This window comes from Canis lupus, chromosome 5 (genome assembly GCF_048164855.1).
Source record: "Canis lupus baileyi chromosome 5, mCanLup2.hap1, whole genome shotgun sequence".
Classification (NCBI taxonomy): Eukaryota; Metazoa; Chordata; class Mammalia; order Carnivora; family Canidae; genus Canis; species Canis lupus.
The window spans coordinates 85,968,847-85,990,267 of NC_132842.1; the positions used below are offsets into that span (position 1 = coordinate 85,968,847).

The 21,421-nt window shown below is 63.8% G+C and overlaps 1 protein-coding gene across 7 annotated transcripts in view; it reads left to right on the plus strand.

Annotated features, from left to right (window-relative positions):
* Positions 1 to 21,421, plus strand: part of CASZ1 (castor zinc finger 1) — a 140,964-nt gene that overhangs the window by 101,114 nt on the left and 18,429 nt on the right. For all 7 annotated transcript variants that reach the window (XM_072828423.1, XM_072828424.1, XM_072828427.1 and 4 more), the window contains 4 exons: positions 14,732 to 15,208; positions 18,006 to 18,840; positions 19,724 to 19,792; positions 21,216 to 21,306. In XM_072828423.1, the coding sequence (XP_072684524.1) occupies positions 14,732 to 15,208; positions 18,006 to 18,840; positions 19,724 to 19,792; positions 21,216 to 21,306 (1,472 nt within the window). The remainder of the gene's footprint in view (positions 1 to 14,731; positions 15,209 to 18,005; positions 18,841 to 19,723; positions 19,793 to 21,215; positions 21,307 to 21,421) is intronic.

Below are 21,421 nucleotides of genomic sequence, written 5' to 3' on the forward strand. Positions count from 1 at the left end.
CCTGATGTCACGGCCTCACCCTTGGCTGTGGCTGTCCCAGTTGTTTGCAGTGGCAGGTGGCTGTCCCCGTGCCCTCTTGTGTTCATGACCTCTCCAGACTCGAGGGGCCGTAGGGCGGCGCAGGGCTCGGGATGGGATTTTGCCCCAACTTTTCTCAATTTCCTTTTCTCCTTTTCGGGACAGAGACAGGAGGTGGAGGGAGCGCACAGCCTGCAGTGCAAACAGTTGCTGGATTTGTTCCGAGGGGGCCTGGCTGGCAACAGTTGTTCCTCTCCCAGAGAAATGTTGGAACAACTGGGGCCTCTTTTGTTCTCCAGGCAGAGCCCTGTGAAGGGCATTTGGAGGTGAGCCTGAGGCTCGAGAGGGCCGGGGCCCTGGGGGCTTCAGCCTCAGCTGCCCAGGGAGGAGAGATTCCTAGAGCTCGTGGGGCTTGCCTGGTGTGGCAGTCCCGCCACGCCCCCGATCCCAGCTCTTCCCCTAATGAACTTGAGAAGCACTTAGTTTTCTGTATTCATTCAGTAAATATTTATTTGGGTCAGGCGCTCTGCTAAAGCAGTAGTCCCGTCCTACAGATCCCGCGGTCCAGGGAGATAGAGGGTAATTAAACAAGTTCTTACAGAAGTGCTGCCACATGGGGCAGGGCATCGGCCGAGCACGAGGAGGAAGGGACCCTACAGAGTGTGGTGATCTCAAAGGGCTTCCAGGAGGAAAGGAAATTTTGCCTGGGATCTCTGAAGGACGCTGGGGGCAGGGGAGGGCCCAGGGGGGTGGCCAGGTCTCTGTTCCACAGGTGCTGGCTGGCAGGCCAGAGATGGGCAGTGAGCTCTGCCAGTCCCCCAGGGCCGTGCCCCTTCAGGGTCTGGGTAACTGGCCCAGGACTTGCTCTTCTGGACGCCCTTCTACGGTTGGCCCATCTGTGCCAGGCACCGTGCTTAGGGGCCGAGCAGGAACGCGGCTCAGCCCTGTCCCTGTGGGAGGAGAGCAGCCAGGAAGTCAGCAAGTGGCACTGAGGAGTGGGCCGCTCCCACTGTTCCTCCTGCGAGGCACCTCTGCCGATGACTCACTCAAGAGGGGGGCAGGAGAGAGCTTGCCGACTGGCGTGGAGGGCCGCGCTGCAGCGGGAGCCGGAGCTGGAGCCGCGGAGCCCGGCTGGGGCCTGGCGCGTCTGTGCCTCTGCTTGCTACCCCTCTTTACCTCCTGTACCTGCTGGCCTCCGGGAGGCCCTCCCGGAACTCACAGCTGGCCTCCCTCCTGTGCCTTCAGTGGTGCTGGTGTGTCTTCCCCAGTAGACTTGGGCCGTCTGACACCTGAAACCATGCTCCCCGAGTCCCTAGGGCCAGTGGGACCCCGGGAAGTGTCTGCCAATAGCTCCTGGGGATGTGTTTGAGAACCTCACCTGGGCCCCAGAAGAGGAGAAAGTGGGCCGACCCTGAGAGCAAGACCAGTGAGGCACCAGTAGACAGAGCGCTGGGCCCCTGACGCCCGGGAAGCCAGGCTCTGGAGGTCCAGGTTCCCATTCCCTGCCCCACCCGAGCTGGCCTCACACCCACAGCCTTTGGGCCTTTGGGTAAGGCCTGCTGCCTAGGAGGGCCTCTCCAGGCCTGCCCCACCTGGCTCTGCCTTTGCCCACAGGTCAGCCCCAGGACGCCCAGCCTCCATCCGGTCCAGTCCCGGGGAGGACCAGGTTAGCTTCCTGTCCCCATTAAAGGGTCCAGGGTAGACTTCAGCCATAACTCCCCTTCCCCGCTGCACCCTGATCCTGCCCTTCTGCCAGAATGGGCTGGGTCCCCCGATGCCACCCAGTGTCATTCACTTGTCAGAGTCCAGCCAAGACCCTGGTAAGGACCCTGAGGCTCAGCCTCCCTGGGCCCCTGGCAGCTGAGAAGGAGGTGGCAGGCAGCAGTGGGAGGGGAGGGGAGGGGAGTCCCAGGGCCAGGACTTGGCCCCCTGCCCCTGTAGATCCGGAGCCAGGTTTTCCTGTAATCCCCACATCCTGTTGCAGATCCTTAATCAGCTGGAGCCCAGGTTGGGCCGGACCCTGTGGTGACACTCGGGGCTGTAGCGTGGAAAACGTGAAGTGGAGCTTCCGGAGTTGGGGTTGGGGGCTGCGAGGAGGAGGCAGGTGGAGAGGAGGAGAAGAGAGCCGGCGCAGGCACAGGATGTGGACGGAGCCCAGAGCCGCCACCCACCCGACCCCGGGCTGGGGGTGGAGGAGCAGCTGTTGCAGGCTGGGAACCAGGGACATGAGAGGACGAGGAGGGGCCCACGTGGGGCCCCCTGGAGAACACCAGGGTCTGTGGGGGCTGCCGCGTTGCCCGTCAGCACCATCCAGACAGCTGGCCCTGGAGCCACTCAGCGCGCAGGCTCTCAGCCCAGGCAACAGCAGAGAGGGGACCCGGGTGATGTGGGTTCTGGGGGTCTGCACTGGCCGGGGCCTGAGTGCCAGGCTGGAAGGACTCCCGTGTCCCTAGGAGCCCCGCTTGCTGAGGAGGGGTGAGGCAGAGGACCAGAACTGTCCGCTCGGGGCTCGGGGGGGCCTGGGCGGCCAGGGGACCAGGCTCCCCAGGGGAGCAGCAGGGGCCCCTGAGCAAGAACGCCAGGTCCCAGGATGGGCCATTCCTCCAGCCAGGAGCAGCGGGTCCTGGTCCGGGTCGTCCAGCCTGGCTCTGGCTCCGCAGGCCCCCGTGAGTCATGGGGCGTGTGCCCCCAGGAGCAGTGGTGGAGCAGGACGGGGGAATGCACAGGCCAGAGACAGCCACGGAGCGTGGGCCAGGAGCGAGCAGGCTGGCAGCGGGCGGGCAGACGGGCGTCTGTCCTGCCAGGGGCCCAGGCTGGCGATGCAGACAGCCTCTTTTCTATATGGAAATGAAGAATTTAGGCTAATGGAGCTCAACCATCTCTAATTTTGCGATGGCAGGAGGATTTTGATTGAAAGTAATTAAGCAAGCTAGCTGTAAAATTAATTAAAGCAAAAGGGGGGGATTTTTTATTGGATTGGATAGCGATATAGCGTCTGTCAGGCGGGGGACGGATGGGGGTGACCTGAATCCTCTGCCCTCCCCCCTCCCACTCGGGACGTTTATGTCACTTTAATCTCCTTACAGCGGCTGCTGTGCATTTGTTTGAAATAATCAAGGAAATATGGTCAGAAATTGTCAGCTTTCAGATCTAATTTACCTGACGGCCCCTGCGCGAGCCGGCGCGGCCCAGAGAGTGAGCGTGCGTGAGCGGGCGGGGGAGCCCGAGTGGGCACAGAGCACAGAAGACCCTGGGCTCCCGGGCCCCCCTCCCCAGCCGCAGGCCCCCTCCTAGGGCAAGGGAGGGGCCTGTGGGCACCTCCCTGGGAGGGGGCCCCGCCCCACCCACCTGCTGCCTCCCCCTCCAGCGGGTAACCAGCTTTGGGTTTAGGGCTATAGGATCAGGGAGGTGACAGTAATTCCTTACTCCAGATGGCTGACAACTGCTAAACCCCTCCACCAGGGCCACAGTTTCAAAAATACTCCTAAATTAGTCCCCTCGTGTCGTTGGCGGCCTTAGCAAGGGGATTGTGGAGATGGGCCGTAGGGAGGGTGGGGTGGCAGCGTCCGGCAGGGCATCCCTCTGCCACCTGCTGCCATCCTCGCCTTCCCTCCTGGGGCTGTCTCTTGTCCAGACCCTTCCTCTGAATCCCAGAATGCTGGTCTGCCCTGCTTGCCCCTTCGCAGCACAACTCACAAGTCCTGGGAGTCTCAATCTCTGCAAAAGGAACGTCCCCTCCCTCCCAATACGCGCACTCCTGCCCTGCATCCCACACCCTCTCCCTCGTGTAGTCACCCACCCACACGTCCTGCCCCTTTCAAGCGGGTGAGCTGGGCCACAGACCCTCCAGCAGTGGGAGCCTCAGTTTCAGGCCCTGTACCCTGGAAGCGTGCTTTAGAGCCCTTTGGGGTCCTTGCCTAGATGGGCCAGTGTGGGGTTGAAGCTTTTCCAGCAGGGAACCCTTGTGGGGTTTGGGGCCAACGGGCTACAGAAAGTTCCCCTTTGAAGCATAAATTGGCAGTTTGATCTGGTCACGAGAGGGCCCCGGTGGGAGCTGAGGCTCCGGATGTGTCTGGTCCTGATGCCTTAGTGACTTGGGCTTCGAGTCTCCCAACGTCCTGGGCCTCAGCTCCCCTCCAGCTCTAAAGTTCTTTGCAAATCTAGGACATGTGCCCTGATCGCTGCCACCCTTGGGAGCTCCTAGTCCAGCAAGAGCTCCTTGCCATGCCCCCGGGACAGGGGAGAAGGTGGAGGGTTCTAGGACGAGCAGCAGTTTGCCCACGTTAGAGCACACCTGTTAGGGGCCTGCTGTCCCCACCTGCCCTCCTCCCGTCAGTCCTTATCCTAACCCTGAGTGTGTCTCCGCACCCCCACCCCAGCTTTGGCACTGGGTGACTCAGGGGGCCTCCTCCAGCTGCAGGAGGGTTGAGCCCCTGACCTCCTTCCAGTCTGGCTCCCCAAGGAAGCATCACCTGCCCCCTTGTTCAGCTGAATCTGCCTGGCCCTCCACTCTCTTGGCACTGTGAGTCACTCATCTTGGGGCAGGGGGTGGAGCCCCAAAGAACTCTGCCCAGGAAAGAGGGGGAAGGGAGCTCTGCTCCACATCTTCAGGGCCGTCCCGTGCCTAGAGCCAGGCGGCACTGAGGTCGCGTGGGCCAGTACTCCCCGGGCTGTGCCTGCAGGAGTGTGGCGAAAGGCAGGGGCATGGCTGGGCACCAGAGCCAGAGTCCCTTCCCTGTGTGCCTGGCAGCTGCCCAGGAACCAGATCCCAGGAGACACGGGGCTGGAGAGCGTGTCTGGCCCCGGCCCAGCGCCTCACCTCCACGTGTGGCTTGCAGCTGCTCACATCACCCCCTGCAGCTGTGATGTGGAGAACCAGCCCGGGAGCCTGTGCCGGGGCCCCCGAGGGGCTGCCCTCCCCGGGCCAGGGGCTGGTTTCTGGGCTCCAAGCTGGTCCAGGCCACTGATGCCAGACACCGAGGTGGAGAGAGGTGACAGGAGAACTTACATCCCCAGGAGGGCCTGCGCAGGTTGAGGTGGCAGGAGGTGGAGGGGAGGAGTGCTCTCACGGCCCTCACTGTCCCCAAGTTGGCCCTTTGCCCTGCCCTGGTGGGAAGAACCTGAACTGAAGATGCTGTCCCTTCCTCCTCGGCCCCCCAGGCTCTTGGGGCCGGTGGAGCCTGTCCTCCTCCCGGGCTCATCCCGGGCCTCCGCTGTCCCCGGCCTCCGCCATCCCCTGCAGTCAGGTGCCTGAGCCTGTGCGGGGAGAACCAGACGGTGTGAAGGATGACCGGCTCGGCCCTGGACCCGCGCTCCAGGCCTGGCTCCCCAGGCCCCGTGTGATGAGCAGCCCCACCAGTGGGGTCCCTCCCTGGCTCCCTGCTTCCTCCCTTGAGGTGGGGCCTGGCATGCTGGGGCTGGCTGGTAGCCCCGCCACAGCGGGCAGAGGGAACTGTCTTCCCCGAGTCCCTGTGGTGGGCGCAGCAGCCAGGGGTGCCAGGTGCCCCAGCACAGGATCCGGGGGAGAAGCTGGGGGGGCGGGAACTGCGGGCCAGGCCCAGGAATCCCAAACGGCAGGCCTGGTGATGCCCACGGCGCTCCCCCATCTGGGGCTGGGCTCTCGGAAGTGCTCAGGCCCACAGAGCCTCAGCCACCGGGCGGTGCCTCCTGCCGCCCTGCACCCGCCCCGCATCTCCGGGGGTCCCCCCTGCGCCCCGTGCTTCCTCACCCTTTGGGCCTGAAGCCGCCTGGCCCAGTCCCTGCCCGTCCTCCGTCCCCCCTGGCTTCACAGTCGCAGTTTGCTGCCAGCATAGGGCACTGAAAAACTGCTGGCACTGCCAAAAACCCTGTGTGCGCTATGACTCCCCAAACATCCCTTTATTTTTATTGTTCTGTTAATTACTGTTTAAACTTTAATAAGTCACTTCGTCAGGAGGGGGGACCTGCCGTGAGCTTTTCTGTGCAAACACGGGCCCGGGAGTGACTCGGGTGTAATATAACCCTTTATGCGATGTGGGAATGTTTAGATTGTAACAGAAACTTGTTATTTTAATGACAGTTTGGGGGGTGGGGTGGGGATCTGAACACAGAAGAAGGGGAGGGTGGGCTCCCCTTGGGTCCCCACCGCGGGCTGGGGTGGCCCGGCTACTGCAGGGGTGCTGTCTGGCTGCTGCCCCCAAGGCCACGGAGGCGCGCTTCTGCTCTGCCGAGGGTCAGGCTCACCGGGGCCAGGGACGCCTCCCAGGAGATGCTCTGGGGCGAGGGCACAGGCGCGGGCATTCGGGTCTCAGTCACCCGGACAGCTGATGGCCCAAGGAGAGAGCGGGGCTGTGGGAGATCTAGGGAGATCCTAGATCTCGGGGAGGCTGGACTCTGGTCCCGGAGGAAGCGCCTTCCCCCTCCCCGCCCACAGTTGCTGTCTGGGCAGGCCCCACTTGTTCCCTGCAGACACGTCCCTCGACGCCATTCTTTCAGCAGTCCTGTTTCAGACGAGGACACCGAGGCCCGGGCACAGACCTAACTAGGTTCTTACAAGTGGCGAGCTGTTAGAGGACCGAGTTCCTCGTGTCAATTTGTCTGATCTGGAAGCTGCCACAGTCCCGGTGCCCGAGCGTGGTACAGGGGTGGGGGGGCAGGCACTGTCCCCAGACGGCAAGGCGGCGGAGGCTGCAGGATCGTCCCCTCTGCTGCCCATCAGGAGGAGGGGCTGCAGGGTGGAGGGGACCCGGCAGTAAGGGCGTAGGACGCTTGTCCTCTTCGGGGAGTTGGGGCTCAGGCCCAGGGGAGGGTGGCGGCCAGGCTGTCCCCCCCCCACCACCCACTGTCTCCTCACTCCAGTGCCCCCATCCTCTGTACCCAGAGGCACACCTGCCCCAGGCCCCCTTGCAGGGCCGGTGATACCTGGAGAGGGAGCCTTCCCCAGCATCGCCGGTGTCCTGCTGGGGCCTGAGGGCATCTGGGCCTGGTTTCCTAACTGTGTCTTCGCTCAGTCCTTCCATCCAACCGTCCGTCCATTCATCTGCAGAGCCGAGCTTCTGCTCTGTGCCAGCACTGGGTGTCAGAAAGGCACGAGCCCTGTGCCTGCCCTCAAGGGCCCGTGGCCGGTGGGGCTAGTGAGGGGGTGTGGGGGGAGAGCACGAGGGGGCCTGTCCCCTGGCTGGCCCGCCCGGGTGCTCTCGGCCAGCCAGGGCAGGGCCCCTGCCCTCCCTCTGCCCTCCCTCTGCCGGCTGCCCTGAGGCCCCCCACCCCGCGGTGGGCAGGGCCAGAGGTTCAGGGCCCCAACTCCCTGGAGCTGGAGACGAGAGCCCCCCAGATGGCGGCGGCGGCGTAGGTCACGAATCGCTGAGGTTTTCCTTTTCCGAGCAGCGCGTTTCCCTAAATTGTCTTTGACTGCGTGCATGGGTAATGAAAGTTTATGCCCTTGTTAGAAGGACAGGCGGCCAGTTCCAGTTAGAACTGGGGCTGTCTCCCTGCCAGCCCCCCCGCAGCAGGAGAGGGAGTGGGAGGGGCACAAGCATGTGTGTGCGAGTGCGTGTGCGAGTGTGTGCCCGCCCGCCTAGCCACGCGCCCGTGCACACACACCCCTCCCTGGCGGGTGAGAAGGCTGTTAGGGGAAGGGAGAGGGGACAGGGAAAAAAAGAAAAAAAAAATTTCCATATTTGTGTAAGTTGCTTTAAAAGCATTTTATCATGTCATAAAAAAGGGAAAGTACTCTCAGAAATTGATCCTCTCAGCCAGCCCATTGGACAGAAGGACGTTGGGATGTTAATGGCCATCCTGCTCCAGGGTGGCTTATTAAAAAATTTATACATAAATGCTTAAAATTGCATAAATTATTTAAAAAAAACCAACAAAGTAAGCAATTTGAATTCCCTCTTTTCCTCCCCTTCTATCGGTCCTCCTCCCGCGACCCCCGCTTTTCTGGCCCCTGAGCTGGTCCTCCTGTTCCCGGGCCCTCCCCCGTCCCCCCCCACCCCCTCGGGGCTCCCCTCCTGCTTCTCCCACTTCCCACCGCACCCCCAGCGCCGTCCGCCCTGCCCTCCTCTGGGCTTTCCCAGCCTCACCCACAAATTAACGGAACAGCCGGCCCACCACCAAACACTCACATGCACAGTCACTAATAAAAACACCACTAATAATGCCCCAAATCGCGAAATTAAATATTAAGGCCAGAGGAGGCGGACGTGGAGCGGAGCCGCTGCCACCGTAGCTGAACTTGGAGCTGATGAGTGTGTCTCTCACAGGCGTGGAATGTCACCCACACATCCCGGAGACTGGAGTGGGGAGTTTTATGATGGTTTTTCATTGATTTGTTTCCCCAGCGCAGCTGCCGACCTCTATTGAGGGACAAACATAATCAGCACTGACGCAAATTAGATGGTTATTCGTTTTGAAAATTGACAGAAAAACAATAAAAAAGATGAAATGCTCCCAAATCAATAGATATAATGAAATTCAAATAATCCGAGAGATGAGGTCTCCATGGCAACTGATAATGTGGAAAAGAAAACAATTTAATAAAGGACAGACACACTTTGAAAACAGATTGGGCCCAGGGAGGGGGGCGGGCTGGCGGGCGGAGGGCTGGAGCGGGCTGGCAAGTGAAGGATCACTGTCCGTCCCAAGGACACCCGCCATAATTAAGCGAGGCTTTCGGCCCCAGAAAGTGCAGATTCAGGTTTTAATACACAAAATTATTTCAGGAGCAGTGAATCGGAAAGTCGTTTGTAATGACCTTCCTGAGAGGCCCGGGCGCGGGGCATGTTGGAGGCTGGGCGGCCGGGCCAGCTGAGTTATGGCATATTTGTGTTTTTATAGTGCGGAGGGGAGGGGGTGGGGGGAGGGGGGGAGAAGGTTAAACAGTATTTACAGCTCAGTTGTTTTCAGAGAGGAAAGAGAAATAGAGTTCACGGGAGATGCGGCGGGCAGGCGGGCGGGTGAGGCCTCGGGGCGAGGTGGGAGACGTGGGCCGGCCGGCCGTCCCCCCACTCAGGGTCCACACGGGAGGCCTGCAGCCTGCAGCCTTTGGGGCCTGTGTCCTCGCGGCCACATGCGGGGCCACACCTGCTGGGGTGAAGAGGTGGGAGCACCCCGAGGCCGCCTGGGCGGCAGCTCTGGCCACTCTCCTGGCCTTGGCTCCCTCTGAGGCGGCCGGTCAGTCCGGAATGGTGCCACCCTCCTGGAGTCCCCTGTGTGTCGGGGGCGTGGCCGGGACTGCCCCCCTGCTGGGTCCCCTGCATCTCCCTGCTGAGCGCTCACCTCCACACAGCAAAGTGGGGAGCACCGTCCTCCGGGTTTGCAGGCGCAGAGGCCACGGAGAGTGGAGTGGTGGGGACCCAGCGAGTGGAGCCCCCTCCCTCGGGCTCCGACTCCCTCTGGGCCGCAGGAGCCCCATTTGGGCTCTGTTACCACAACCACAGGCAGCAGGGCCAGTTTCCGGGCCGCTCTGCATGTGCACGTGTAACTTATAACATGATTGTACAAATACAGAGACGCCGGAGTGTATGCGCGTGCTCGGTCTGTGTGTGCGCCGTGTGTGTGTTTTAAATCTCCCCTGGGTGGTAGCTCTTTTTTTCTCCCCTTCCTGTTTGGCTGTGACCTGGGGGAGATTGATAGCCAGCCTGTGCGGTGGATGCTAACAGTTCCCCTGATTTATAGAGTTACTTACGCTAAGTGAGGCCACTTAGACGCGTCTGGATAGTAAACCTTTTAACTGGACTAAAAAATCATAATAAATAAATAAACAAAGGGGGGCGAGTAGGGCTCAGCGGCCGGGGCCCCCCCACTTCCCGTCTCAGAGCTGTTGGGGACCAGGGGGCGTGGTCGAGAGCCCTGGGGAGCCGTAGCCTCTGCTCCCACCTGCGAAAGCCGAAAGCCGGGCGGCCCTTCTGTTCCGAGCTGGGGGTGGGCTCAGGCCCAAGACAGAAGGACCCTCTTTCCTAGGGGACAGGTCCTGGCTGGGGGTGGGAGTCACAGCTGGAGAAGATGGGGGACCAAGCGATGAACACAAAACAAGCTGGCAGTGGGGGCGAGGAGAGAGATGGGAGGGACGATCAGGGGGCTGGGGGGCAGGGGATGCAGCACGGTCTCTAGGGACCCCTCCTCACTCCCCAGACTCGCTGCCCCTGTGGCTCCTGGACTCGCAGACAGTGCTGGTGCTTGAACTGACTTGAACATCTGCCCCCTGGTCCAGATCTGAGCTGGCGGCGATGGCGGGAACCCGGACGGTCTGTTTGTCTGTCTTGCTCACAGGGTGTCCTGAGGATAAGCCCAGGGCCCTGCCGGCACAGGGAGCTCGTGTTGAGTGGACGCAGACACATCCCCCCGAAGCCGGGGCGTGTGGCCTGGCAGGTGCAAGTTCTCAGGGATGACAGGGTGGAGGCTGCAGCGTTGCCGCCCCGGTGATTGGGAGGCCGTGAGAATGGAGGCACCCATCCCCTGGCCGTGGGGGTGCTGGACCGTGACCTTGGACACCCGAGCCCCGTGGGAGTCCAGTTGCAGCGCTGACCCTGGGCGACCGGAGGCAGTTGCCAGGCTTGCCGGGCTCTGCTTCCTCGTCTGGACGTGGGGACAGGTCAGAAGCCTCCTGGGCTGTCGGGGGTCAGGGAGGCGACACCGTGAGGTGCCCGGGGCGATCCCTGGCACGGCGGAAGTACTCAGAGGGTGCCAGCTGCCCTGCCACTCGAGCCTGGCGGCGTCTGTGGCCCTGGAGCTGCGTGGCCGCGGGCAGGTGGGCCCCGGAGCACCCGCAGCCCGGGGGATGGGTGCCTGGCCCCTGCCCCCCCCGCTGTACAGTGGGCGTTAGGCTGCCCAAAGGGGACACTGCATCCTTAGGAAGAAATATGTCCTCATTTTTCTTAAACACCGTTTCCACTGAGTGAAATGTTTAGAAGGGACGCAGAGGGAGAACTTTATTTCCTACCAGGGAGTTCAGAGCCACCAGGCAGGGCCCATAAAGCACCCGGAGCCTGGTAGCTGACAGGCCGCCCGGCCCCGAAACACATTACTCATGGGGCGGGGGGGGCGGGGGCGGGGGTGCCAGGCCTGCCCAGCTCCCAGGGGCTCCCCCCAAGGCGGGACCAGCAGCCTGAGACCCCAGGCTTCTCCCCTTGAGCACGGGCAGCCCAGGCACGGTGGTTCCAGCTGCCCCCACCCCCTTAGTCCCCAGAGATCAGGGGCCAGGGCCCAGGTGCAGCCCCAGGAGCCCCCGTCCCCCCCGCAGCTGGCAGGAGCCCTGGCCTCCTCAGCCTGTGGAGGGAGTGATGAGATTCCTGCCATAACGGGCCTTCCTCCCGAGGCCCTCCCGTCATTGGATTTCTGAAGCTGGCTGATTTGAATATTTATAAATATCAGTAAATTATTTATTGTAGCAATCTGCTGCACCATTTTACCCATCTCAGTTAACACTTTAGGGGGCTCCATGTTGTGGGAACCAGGAGTGAGGGTGAGGGGGCCACGGGGCCGAGAGGCCTGGGACTTCTGCAGCCCACCCAGGAGCCTGAGCTGACGACACAGTGGCAGCCCTGGCGCCTCGCTCAGCCTGCGGCCCTTGTGAGCCCGGGCTCTGGGGCGTCTTCGCGGCTCCAGGATCGGTGGCCTCGTGTATCGAGTGGGATGATGGCGGCACCTGCCTCACTGGGTCACCACGAGGCACAGCCTGAGATAGGACCCCAGGGATGTACCGGGGGCTCCGGGTTCTGTCCCCCTGCCTGCCGCCAGGAGAGCTGCTTGCAGGTGGTCTGGTGGAGCTTGGAGACCCCGGGAGCTGGGAGGGGCCGTTTGTTGCTGAGTGGGCAGCCTGCCCCCACCCCCCCAGGGCCCCAGCCTCTCTGCTCTCCCCTTTCTCTTCTGGACCAGATGAGGTTTCCAGGTCTTGGGATCGCCTGCCTGGATGTGCACTGCACCTGCTGGCTCGGCCCTCCAGGGCTCAGCCGCCCTCTCCCAGGTCCTCGTGTGCCGGGATCCTCCCCCCGACAGTTACTGCGGCTCTTTCACGGGGAGAGAGCCTGCCCAGGGCCCTGAGCTGGCAAGGGGGAGAGCCAGGCTGTGCCCTGGTGCCGTGCCACCTCCGAAGGCTCACCCCACGGGGCCAGAGGCTAGAGGCCAGGAGAGGCCCTGGGCCTGTGGCCTGGCTGCAGGGCCTGGCTGCTCTTTCCCGGGGCTGGACTGGGCCCCCGCAGCTGCCCCTTGTCTCCTTTCTGGAGCCCGTCCCTGAGTAAGCAGCGCAGGAGTCCCCTCGCCTTCCCACCCTCTGGCCCAAGCCTGCCTCCTGGGCAGTATTGTTCCCAGAGGAAGTGTCCAGTGTAAATAGAGCAGCGGGCAGGCTGGTGGCGGGAAGGAGATGAAAGGGGGCAGTGACAGGGCCGGGGACGGATGGCTTCCTCCCATTGAGGCCTGGCCACGGCGTTTATATTTTAGGGAAGAAAGTCGGGGGAATGTTTACATGGCCAGGAGCCTGGGGTCAGACCACGAGGGGGGTAGTCTGTATGTCCCAGGGCCCTGATGGGGGGCAGGGGAGAAGGACTCCACGGAGTAGGCCGGAAGGCGGGTGGGCAGGCGGCTTGGACCTTCGCTCTTTCATACTCCCTCCCACTGCCCTGGCCTCTGCCTCCTGCCCTGCACCCCAGACCCACATGCCTTCTCCACCTCTACCCCCGGGACCAGCAGTAGAGTCAGAGGGAGGGCAGCATCTGGAAGGCAGGTGGGCTGGGGCAGAGCAGCAGCTGGAGGGCAGGTGTGGGGGGTGTAGGCGGAGCAAAGGGGCCTGCGGGCTGGGGGTGGGCCCTGGGCTCACAGCTGCATCACAGCTGGTGGGGGCCCAGGAGGGACAGAGCCGGGCCCGCGGCGGAGACCAGGAGAGGGTGGGCTGGACTGGGTGGGCCCCAGTGGCGGGAGGCTCCAGGATGGGTGGGAGCCCAGGGAGGGGGTGTCACCAGCAGCAAGTGCAGCCCTGGGAGCTTCTGCTTCCCTCTTCCTTGGGATAAATATTTATAGATCCATTTGCTGTCTGCCATACACACTTGGCTGCTTACCTCCTCCTGGTAAAAATAGAGCAGGCTCCCCGACTCCCCCCTCCCCTCCCCACCGGGGCAGGGCGAAGGGGCCCAGGTGAGGCCCGCTGCCTGTAGGTCTGCTGCAGGAAGCCTGGCGACTGGACCAGGGGTCGGGGCTGGTGTGACTAGGGGACCCATCACTGAGCTTCGAAGAAGAGCCGCGTCAGTGCTTGGAGGCCCGGGTGTGGGCAGCACGCACCTGGAGATCGGGCGTACTAGTAGAGTGGGCCCCTGGCCTGGGCAAGGCTGAGAGCCCAATGGAGCCTTCTCTGCCTCCCTGGGCTGGGTCGCCGACCGGGCTCTGTGCAGGCAGCCGGCTTCGGGCACGTCTGGCTCCCGGGCATCGTACAAGCACCCGTGCGTACAAGCCGGTTTCCTGTGGGCGGGCAGTGTGGCCAGCCCATCTGGGCGGGGGGCCTTCCGGGGGCTTCCAGGTGTGGGGGTTTTCAGGGCATTGACCCATCAGAGGGAAGCCCCGTAGCCCTCGGCCCTGGGAGCAGAGCCCCTGCCCTCACTCGACCTTTTGACCACTATGGGTGGAGACTCAGACGTGCCCGTTCCTCCGCTGAGGGACACGCGAGAGGCCAGCGGGCCCCCTGTGGGGTGGCTGAGCCTGTCTGCCGGGCCCACCGCAGGGGCTGGCACACATCGGGGCTAAGTGACAGAGAGGTGCAGGACAGAAGACAGACACAAATGTGTACGTGTGTCCACCCTTGGTCTTTGTGGCAGGTCCCAGGTGTGTGGTCAGTCAGTGGGTCTGCTGTGCACCCGCGACCCCAGGGCCTGGGCACCCCACTCGGCAGCCGTGAGGAGGCGCCAAGACCCCGGGCAGCCTAGTTAGGGGTCACGTTCGGGACTTAGGCACCAACGCTACAGCTTTCGTGCCCTCCGTGGGGTCTGAGGAACCCCAGCCTGCTCCAGCTGCAGCTTCTCCAGGCTGGGAATGGGCTTCCCAGAGTTGGCCAGGCCCCGAGGACACCGAGTGAGGTCCCCGGACAGGGATGGGTGGCTCTCCCGGGACCATGAGGTGCTCTGCCCTTGAACGGCCCTCGCTGAGGCTTGGGGACAGGAAATGGCCAGAGAGGACGGGACTGAGGAAAAACAGAGGCCTTCAGAGGGCCCGGGTGGCTGGGGGAGCTGGAGGAGACCTCGGGGCTGTCTGCGGAGCAGAGGTGGGAGTCGGTGGGGCCCGGGCACTGGCTCTGGTACCTGAGATGCTCAGGTGGGGAGGGTGCCAGCCACCTGTGGCCGGGCCAGAAGGCAGGAGGCTGGCGCGGGGCGGCTCACGGGGCGGCGGGCTCACGGCTAGAGCAGGCCTGCGTGCGTGCCTCAGGGTCCTTGCGTGTCCCCTCCTCTGCCTGGGATCACACCTGGCCTGCCTCTCGGAAGAGGAGTTTAGGGAACGGGCGTAGGATGGGCTTCCAGGAACCAGGTGCTCAGGAGGAGCCAGCCCCTTGTGGTGGAAGATGGGCCGTTGGTGTGTCCTTGAGCCTCCTCGCACACGCCCGCCCTGGTGCGGGGCCCGGAGCACAGGGCGCAGGGCGAGCCAGGCCCCTGGGGCTCATGGGCTGGGGGGGACAGGCAGGCTGCAGGGCCCCGGGGTCAGGGGGTGGGGGTGCTCCCGGAGGGCTGGGCTCTGACCCCTCCATCCACGCCCGCAGCTGAAGGCACCCGGTGCACCGACCCGCCCGCAGGCAAGCCCGCGATGGCGGCCAAGCGCAAAGGCGGCCTGAAGCTGAACGCCATCTGCGCCAAGCTGAGCCGCCAGGTGGTGGTGGAGAAGGCGGCGGATGCGGGCCCCCAGGCCGAGGGCAGCCCGCTGCGGCTGCGGGACCGGGAGGCCGGCGTGGCCCGGGGTGCCCGCAGTGAGGAGGACAAGAGGCGCGCGGTGATCGAGAAGTGGGTCAACGGCGAGTACAGCGAGGAGCCCGTGCCCGCACCTGGCCTGGGGCGGATCGTCCGTGAGGGCCTGGAGCTGCCCCCCGAGGGCGTCTACATGGTGCAGCCCCAGGGCTGCAGCGACGAGGAGGACCACGGCGAGGAGCCCCCCAAGGATGGCAGCGCCGTGGCGGAGGAGAAGGAGTCCGATGGCGCGGCCTCCAAGGACGACAGCGGCCCCGCCACCAAGCAGGCCTCAGGTAGGTGTTGGCCGGCCGGGCTGGTGGTTGGAGGGGCAGAGGGCATGACGCCGTGGGGTGCCCAGCGGGAGAGGGGGGGGATCCTGGGGCCACGGCAAGAACAGGGGAGACTTGCTAGGGGCGGAGCGCAGCTTCCCAGGTGTGCGCGGGCTGGGGGCGGCCGTGCGCACAGTGGGTCCGGGGAAGCGACGGATGAGGACAGACTGCGGTGCCCACACCTGCATCAGGGGAGCCTGTGGGGGCTGGTGAGCCCTAGGAGCTCAGAGCGGAGCTCCAGGCTGGGCCTGCTCGCCCACCCGCCCCAGCCCTCTCCCGGAAGCCATCCCCTTCCCAGGGACACTGGCTGCCTCCTGCGGGACCTCGGGCTGGGGCACAGGGGCCGCAGGATGGCCCCAGCCGGCCAGTGTGCATATCCCATTACACCCACCTGCCCCGGGCATGCTCCTTTGGCTGACCTCTTCCCACCAGGTGGCCGAGGCCCGGCCCTCCACTGCCTCCTTGTCCTTAGACTCAGAGCTGCCCGGAGCTCCTTCCACTGCACGGGGAGGGCCTGCAGCCTCGGGGGGACAGGGATCACCAGCGCTAGGGTGGAACCCTGGGTCCGGGGTCCGGGCTCTGGCTCCCAGCCTCCCTCAGGCCTGTGCGGGGGGCCCCGAGCTCCCCTGCCTGCTCCCCGACCCCTTCCCCTGCAGCGAGGGGCGCATCTCCTCCCTGCGCGGGGAGCCCTGCGCAGCCACATAATTATGCATATAAGATATAAACAGAGCTGTTTAATTATCCTTCGCCACATCAGTGACAGAGTAATTAACAAACATTGCAAGATCAATGAGGAAAAGTGTGACCTTCAGTTTCCTCTGATAGGAAAAGCCCTTGCCGTTCCCAGACACAAGGTGATTGTGCTGAGCCAGAGGGGAGGGAGGGACGGGGACCGGCCGCGGTCCGTCGGGGCCCCGCTCTGCCCGGCTGCTGGCCTCGCTCTCCCCAGGAGGACAGCTGGGACATAGGGGCTGGGCTGGAACTGCCCCCGGCGCTGCTCCCCAGGCTGGAGGCGCCCTGAGACCCCGTCCGGTCCGCCCCGGGCACCAGGGAGAAGCCGCCGGAGCCCTGGCCGCCCACCAGGCGCAGGCCCCTCCTCGGGCTGGGGGCTCACTCACGCGCAGGCCTCCGGGCTGCCCCAGACCCCCGCCGGGCCCCCTCCCTCCTCTGAGCCGCCTGCCCTTCTGAGCTTCCTCTCTGCCATATATAGTGAGGGCCAGCTGCCTCCTGCTATTTTTAGCCCCTTTCCCTGGTCCCTGAACCACTGACTCTCGCAGCCAGCGCCCACTCCTCCCAGGCCGGGCCCCTAGCCCCACGTGGCCTGAAGGCAGGTCGGCGCCCCCACCCCAGCCACCCGGCTCCATGGAATAGCCATCTGCCCACCTGGAGTGCCAGGTGCTGCCTGCGACTGTCCTCTCCTCAATAGACCCCATGGGCTGGGATGCAGGTCAGGAGGTGACCCCCACAGGTCCTGGGCTTCCCAGCCTTTCGTGGGCTGCGCCCTCCCCTGTGGAGCCCTAAGGACTTGCAGCCTGGGGTCCTGCTGCTCTGAGCGCGCCCTGCTTTGCTGGCTCAGGTGACTGTGGAGGAAACACGCATGTCCCTGAGGCCTACGGGGGCCTCTCCCCCATGCACGCCTGCCCCCCATGCTGGGCATGGCACATAGGAGGTGTCAGTGTCTGCACGGGAGTGAGCACACCTGTGTACACCGGGGCCCCACACGTGTGCTGTGTGCACAAGGAGGCAGGTCTCCATAGGAACCCCCCTGGCAGAATGGGGTCGTCTTGCCTCCATTATGAGACTCATCCTGGGAGACGCATGTAGGGTCTGGGGTGGTTTGTGGACCTTCGAGGGTGGCCAGGGTGTGTGCACATGTGTTTGCTCATGTCCCAGAGGGGATGTCGCTCCAGGATCTCGGTGAGGCTGCAGTCAGTCCGCGGCCAGGGCTGGCAAGGCCAGCATCTCAGGCCCCAACCCTCTCCCCAGGGTGACCTTCCGTACCCGGAGCTCCAGGATGACGGGAGGAGGCTTGTAGGGTTCCCCACAGCGTGACCCTCCCCTGGGGCGAGCAGCCCCGAGTGAGTCTGGGTGAAGGCGCTGGCAGGGCTCCTGCCCCCTCAGCCCTGTTGCCTGGGGCCCTCAGCAACTGGGGGGGGGGGGCTGGTGGGGAGGCAAGAGGCCAGCTCCTGGGGAGGCTGGGGCAGGCCCTCCACCTCCGGGGACGAGGGGCTGCGTGTCCACCTGGGGGGTCCGGGAGAGTCCTCCATGCAGGTGGGCTCAGCCAGTCCCGTCCCGACCGTGTCTGCCCCCGGGGTTCCCCCCGACTGCCCGCCGCCCCATTTCCCTCCTGTCCCCAGCCCCAGTGTCACCCCAGCCCTGGAGGCAGGTTGGGATCTGGCCTTACTTCCAGTAAAGTGACTTCTCTTTCATATTAGGCCAAGGCGAGAGAGAGGAGACATTTATGAAACTTTGTTTAATGTACTGAAAAGCCATCGGCCAGAACATTTAGGAAATTGATTTTCCTGGCATTGATGAACTCGTTTTATTTTACCCCGGTATTAATTACTTTTTTTTTAAACAAATTAATTTAAGAGTCGTAAAACCTAACAAGTGAGCCAAATGTCCATAGATCATGTCGTGCTCCGCCCCCTCCCCATGCCAGCCTCCTCCCTCTGTGGGTGGCGGCTCATGGGAGGGGTGCCCCCCACCCCTTGGTGACCCTGCCGCCTCCCAGGGGTGACTGGCTCTCCCCATGCCACAGGAGAGGCCTCCTCGCTCCGAGACTACGCCGCCTCCACCATGACCGAGTTCCTTGGCATGTTCGGCTACGACGACCAGAACACGAGGGACGAGCTGGCCAGGAAGATCAGCTTCGAGAAGCTGCACGCGGGCTCCACCCCCGAGGTGGCCACCTCCTCCGTGCTTCCCGCCTCCGAGGACGCCCTCAGCAAGCGGGCACGCTTCTCCAAATACGAGGAGTACATCCGCAAGCTCAAGGCCGGCGAGCAGCTCTCTTGGCCGGCCCACAGCAGCAAGGCCGAGGAGCGGGCGGGCAAGGAGGTGGTGGGGCCCCTGCCCGGCCTGCGGCTGCCCAGCAGCACAGCTCACCTGGAGACCAAGGCCACCATCCTGCCCCTGCCCTCCCACAGCAGTGTCCCCATGCAGGGCCTGGTGGCCCGCGCCTCCAAGTACGACTTCTTCATCCAGAAACTGAAGACAGGCGAGAACCTGCGGCCCCAGAACGGGAGCACCTACAAGAAGCCATCCAAGTACGACCTGGAGAATGTCAAATACCTACACCTCTTCAAGCCCGGGGAGGGCAGCCCCGACATGGGCGGGGCCATCGCCTTCAAGACCGGCAAGGTGGGGCGCCCCTCCAAGTACGATGTCAGAGCCATCCAGAAACCAGGTCCCGCCAAGGCTCCGCCCACCCCCAGCCTGGCTCCTGCGTCCCTCCCCAGCATGCCCAGCGCTCCCAGCGCCCCCGGGCCGGGACCTGAGCCACCTGCCTCCCTGCCTTTCAACACTCCCGAGTACCTGAAGTCGACCTTCTCCAAAACAGACTCCATCACCACGGGGACTGTCTCCACCGTCAAGTAAGGCACCCCCCCATCCCAAGCCCGGGCCTGGGCCTAGGGTCGCCAGGACGGGAGGCCCACGTCTCTGTCTCCGAAGCCCGTCCTACCTTAGGCATGTCCAGCACGCACCCCGGTTAACATACGCTCAGGTTCCCATCCACACACAGACACACACTCGCTCATGCCCGGGGTGTGGACTGGACGTCTTGCTGCGTGCACACTCGCTCTCACATACCGCATGCTTCTGTGCATGTGCTCATCTGCTGACACACACGCCGGGCACTATTGTGACCCCCATTTGCCAGTGACAGGCGCTCTCTGCCTCAGAGGCAGCCTTGAAGGGGGCTGTGGCAGCCCAGGTCTGAGTTAGGGGCTCTGGCTCCACCCTGGTGACCTTGGCTCCCAGGTTGAAAGCCTGGGCCCTGGGGAAGGCAGCCTGAGAAGGCAGGAGTCTGGGGTGGGGCTGGCCACACTCATTGCTACCCACCAGGCAATGGTAAAATTACCTGTGGCTCAGTTGTGTGGGGCTGGGAGAGGGCCTCCCCACCCCACCCCCACTTGAGGCAGAGCTCAAATCCTAGGAGTTGACCTAGGGAGCTACCCGCTGGCCTTGGAGCTGGGGGAGCAGGTTTCTGACCGGCTAACTGCTTGTGCTTGGCACATGCTCTCGCCCCTTCCCTTGGGGGCTTCCCAGCATGCAACGGGGGCCAGGCCCCAGCTTCAGGGCTTCCTAGCCCGCTGGACGCCCATCAGGCCCACGACTGAGGAGGAGCCTCAGGACACAGAGCAAGAGAAGGAAGGGCCAGGGCCCCAGGGCCCCAGGGCAGGGAGCTGCCCCCAGCCGCTCCCGGGGCGTGAGGCTACCCTCCGCTAATCGGCTATGCCCTGTGTCTCTCGCCAGGAATGGATTGCCCACAGATAAACCAGCTGTCACCGAAGATGTAAACATTTACCAGAAATATATCGCCAGGTAGGCCCGTAGGGGCGGAGACTGCCCTGGAGAGAAGGTGGGGTGGTGCCAGGAAGCCTGGGGCCTGTGGGACCGTAGGTGCGTGTGACGGCCAGTCCGGGGGGCCTGCTGCTTCTCCCCTGCACTCATGCCCTCAGATCACCCGAGGGTCTGTCTGCTCCCACTCTCAGAGCCCCTTGGGGTCTGCCCCCTTGACGTGGTCTGGGCCGCACGCCCTCAAGCCCTCGGCAGGGCCTGGTCGCAGGTGAGCCCAGGGTCCCACCGCAGTGGACACAGAGCCCCGGTGGGATGCGGGCCAGCGCAGAAGGGCGTGGGGGGTATGGGCGGGTGTCCTCTCCGGCCTCAGTGTGCTCCCTGGGCCAGGCCTTGATCCTCACCACCCGACTCCAGACCCGCTCCTGAACATTTTTAAGGCAGGTGAAGCACCTCCCCTCCGCAGACTCCCCAAGTCAGGCCGCCGAGGGCCGGCTTCTGACCAGGCGGCACAGGGCAGGGGCCACTCCCGGCCTCGTCTTTCTCCTGACCTTCTAGGTTCTTCCCATCCCTCCCTGTCTTTTTAGCTTTGCTCTGTTCTATTATTATTATTATCATTATTATTAGGGCCTCAGCAGATGGCCCGTTTGGCAGCTTCGATGTAAATGTGTGTTTGCAAGTGGGGGTGTCCGCCCCTGCCCTGCAGTCTGAGGCCAGCCTTCTCCTGGTTGTGGGCTCTCCCCAGAGCAGCCGTCACCAAGACACATGCATGCCCCCGCAGCCTCGGGGTCCGGGCAAGGCACGGGGTTTCCTGGGCGGCGGGCAGCGACCAGGCAGCGTGGGGCTCCTGGCTGCGGAGTCGGCTGGAGAGCACGCTCCCTGCCGCAGGAAGCCGAACAGATGCTGTGCTTTAAAAATTCATAACCCTGGGCTGTTTCAAGTGTCAGGAAAGCCCAGGACAGAGAGAGGCTTTAACGCCTCTCAGCAGCCGGGCCCTCCCAGCCTGCATCTCCAGCACCTGGCTTAGCACCCGGGGGGCCAACGGGTGGCACCTGCAGGATAGGCAGCAGGGCCTCACTGCCCGTCTGCCCCAGGCCTCTGCGCCTGTCTCTGCTCTGACCTCTGGCCCGCCCCAGCTTCTTCCTTTCCACCTTGGTGCTAGGCCCTTGTGCCTCAGTGGGCCCTCATTCCCAGGACAGGGAGACAGGTCTGCAGTTCAGTGGCTCGAGGATTCCCCGCAGGAGCAGTCACTCCCCCTGGCCTCCTCAGGTTTCTGACACTTGACCCCACGGACTACCCACCCCTCCTCTGCCCCAGAGCTCCTTGTTTCCCAGGGGCCCTGTCCCAGCGAATGGACAAAGAATTTCTTGGCTGCTCTGGCCAGGGGCCTGGGAAGAGTCCTCCTGGGGCTGCTGCCCGGAGAGGCCTGAGCTCACCGTCCTCCCTGCAGGTTCTCGGGCAGTCAGCACTGCGGCCACATCCACTGCGCCTACCAGTACCGAGAACACTACCATTGCCTGGACCCTGAGTGTAACTACCAGGTAGGACCCAGTGGGTGCCCGCCCAGCCCCTGCCCCTGAGAGGGGCTCCTCAGAAGCGGGATGGGGGTGCTCGGTTCCACTCAGGCTGCCTGAGCTTAACTCAAGCAGGCAGAGA